Source organism: Entelurus aequoreus, linkage group LG03 (assembly GCF_033978785.1).
Source record: "Entelurus aequoreus isolate RoL-2023_Sb linkage group LG03, RoL_Eaeq_v1.1, whole genome shotgun sequence".
Lineage (NCBI taxonomy): Eukaryota > Metazoa > Chordata > Actinopteri > Syngnathiformes > Syngnathidae > Entelurus > Entelurus aequoreus.
In genome coordinates, this window is record NC_084733.1 from 81,692,745 (window position 1) to 81,695,244 (window position 2,500).

A 2,500-nucleotide genomic window follows, 5' to 3' on the forward strand; every position below is an offset into this window, starting at 1 on the left:
TGAGTACACATTAAAAATTGGCTAAAAAAAGTTAGCATGTCTCAAAGAGCTAAGAAAAGTTAGTATGCTAATGTTATCATGCTAACAGTTAGCATCAGCCAAGTATCATTGAATTTGAGGTGTTCAGATGCAAAATTGGCTAAACAAGTTTAGTAAAAAAAGCATGTGTCAAGTACCAAGTTAAATGACTTAGAGGCATACAGCAAAAATATGTTAGCATGCTAACACCTAGCATGTGTCGAGTACCATGGTATATAGAATAAGGTGTTCGGCTGAAAAACTGGCCAAAACAGTTAGCATGTGTCAAGTACAACGGGAAATAGAATTCCGGTGTTCGGCTGCAAAATTGATTTTAAAAAGTTAGCATGTGTCAAGTACCATGGGATATAAAATGACAGTGTTCAGCCTCAAAATTGGTTAAAAAAGTTAGCATGCGTCAAGTACCACGTTACATGACTATGAGGCATACAACAAAAAAATGTTAGCATGCTAACAGTTAGCATGTGTCAAGTACCATGGCAAATAGAATTATTGTGTTCGGCTGTGAATTTGGCTTAAAAAGTTAGCATGTGTCAAGTACCAAATTATATGACTATGAGGCATACAAAATTTTTTTTTAGCATGATAACAGTTAGCATGTGTCAAGTACCATGGCATATAAAATTATTGTGGTCAGCTGCAAAATTGGCTAGAAAAGTTAACATGCTAAAGTTGAAATACAAGACAATAATAAGAAAAAATAAAAAGACTGAAGCAGCATTAACCTGTCTTGTTATTAAAATGAAATTGAATATATAAAAAGTTATCTTCACTCATTTAAAGATACAACATCTTTAAGAAATTGTAGAAAGTACAAAGTATTTTTTTTTGAAAAAGCACATAAAGGCCTTGCTATTTTGAGTGATGGTTTTTAACCCAGAATGCAACAGTAGAGTTAAAATAGCTGCCAACGTTCTGAAACTAATATTCATGACAAAAAAAAAAGAGGAATAAAAGAGCAAACAGGTGAAATGTAACAAGAAAAAGTTGCAATGTTGACTCTAATAACAAAAAACTGCCATGTAGGCAAACCTATCTTTACTCAAAAAATAATAATGAATCAAAATCAATGTCAATAATTATTAAACTCTTCAAAACTCCACCTACTTCACATCAAATATTCCACTTTGAAATATTTATTGGGGAAAATGTTGAATATTTTGTGTATTTTTCATGATTAACAAAAAAGTTATGAGTACACATTAAAAATTGGCTAAAAAAGTTAGCATGTGTCAAAGTACCAAGTTACATGACTGAGGCAGGGCGCTAACAAAAGTTAGCATGCTAATGTTAACATGCAAACAGTTAGCATTTTCTTTGGCAAAAAGGGTATAAAACACTTTTTTTTTTAACTTTTTTTTATAACTGACAGATCTGAAGTTGATTTAGAGACTAAAGTGTCGAAAGTAAAAACTCAATGTATGAATAATTTTTAACACTTTTATGAGTAGGACCCTTTTAGATCCCTAAGTGAAGTGAAGTGAATTATATTTATATAGCACTTTTCTCTAGTGACTCAAAGCGCTTTTACATAGTGAAACACAATATCTAAGTTCCATTTAAAGCAGTGTGGGTGGCACTGGGAGCAGGTGGGTAAAAGTGTCTTGCCCAAGGACACAACGGCAGTGGCTAGGATGGCGGAAGCGGGGATCGAACCTGGAACCCTCAAGTTGCTGGCACGGCCACTCTACTATCTGAGTTGCGCCGCACAACAAAGCATCCGGAAAGTATTCACAGCGCTTACCTTTTTCCACATTTTGTTATGTTACAGCCTTATGTCAAAAGAGAATAGGTTCATTTTTGTCCTCAAAATTCTGCACACAATACCCCAAATGACAATGTAAAATGTTTTAAGAATTTACATTTGAATTCGTTTCTATGAATGTTTGTGGGATTTTTTTTTTTTTAAACTGCCATTGCTCAAAAAAAAAAAAGTTTTTAAATAAATGTTATGAATTATTGACCTATTATTTGCATGATTTGTGTTTTTGCCATTAAATAAAGGTTTTCAGAAACAAAAAGGGCATAAAACATAAATAAATATGTTTTAACATGTTATCCACAAATAGACCTGATGTCGATCTAGAGATTTCAGTGTTGAATAATAAAAAAATTAAATAAAAAATAAAAATGTATGACTGAGACCTTTCCGGGTCCCTGCGGCCAAACTTGAGGGGAGCCTTAAAGGTAAAAAAAAATTAAAATCTATATATTGTATTGGTTTGGAAAATTACAAATATCAAAATGGGCCCCACATTCTTTAGTTTTTCCATCTGTGACTCTGACTTACAGTACAAATACTTCACAGGGCACAACGTAAGACTAGAAATTCAGCTTAATGGCAAAGACTACTCCCTGGCTATAGGCAACACACTGCCGCCAACAACTCGCTGGTTCTTCAAGCTTCTCGTTAGCACGATTAGTTTTATTCTCTCTCTGGCAATCACGCCATCTTGTATAC

At 33.6% G+C, this 2,500-nt stretch overlaps 1 protein-coding gene across 1 annotated transcript in view; it reads left to right on the forward strand.

Annotated features, from left to right (window-relative positions):
* Positions 1–1,187: 1,187 nt before the first annotated feature.
* Positions 1,188–2,500, forward strand: part of LOC133646953 (myoblast determination protein 1 homolog) — a 15,753-nt gene continuing 14,440 nt past the window's right edge. The window contains 1 exon segment of the mRNA XM_062042918.1: positions 1,188–1,201. Within this exon segment, the coding sequence (XP_061898902.1) occupies positions 1,188–1,201 (14 nt within the window).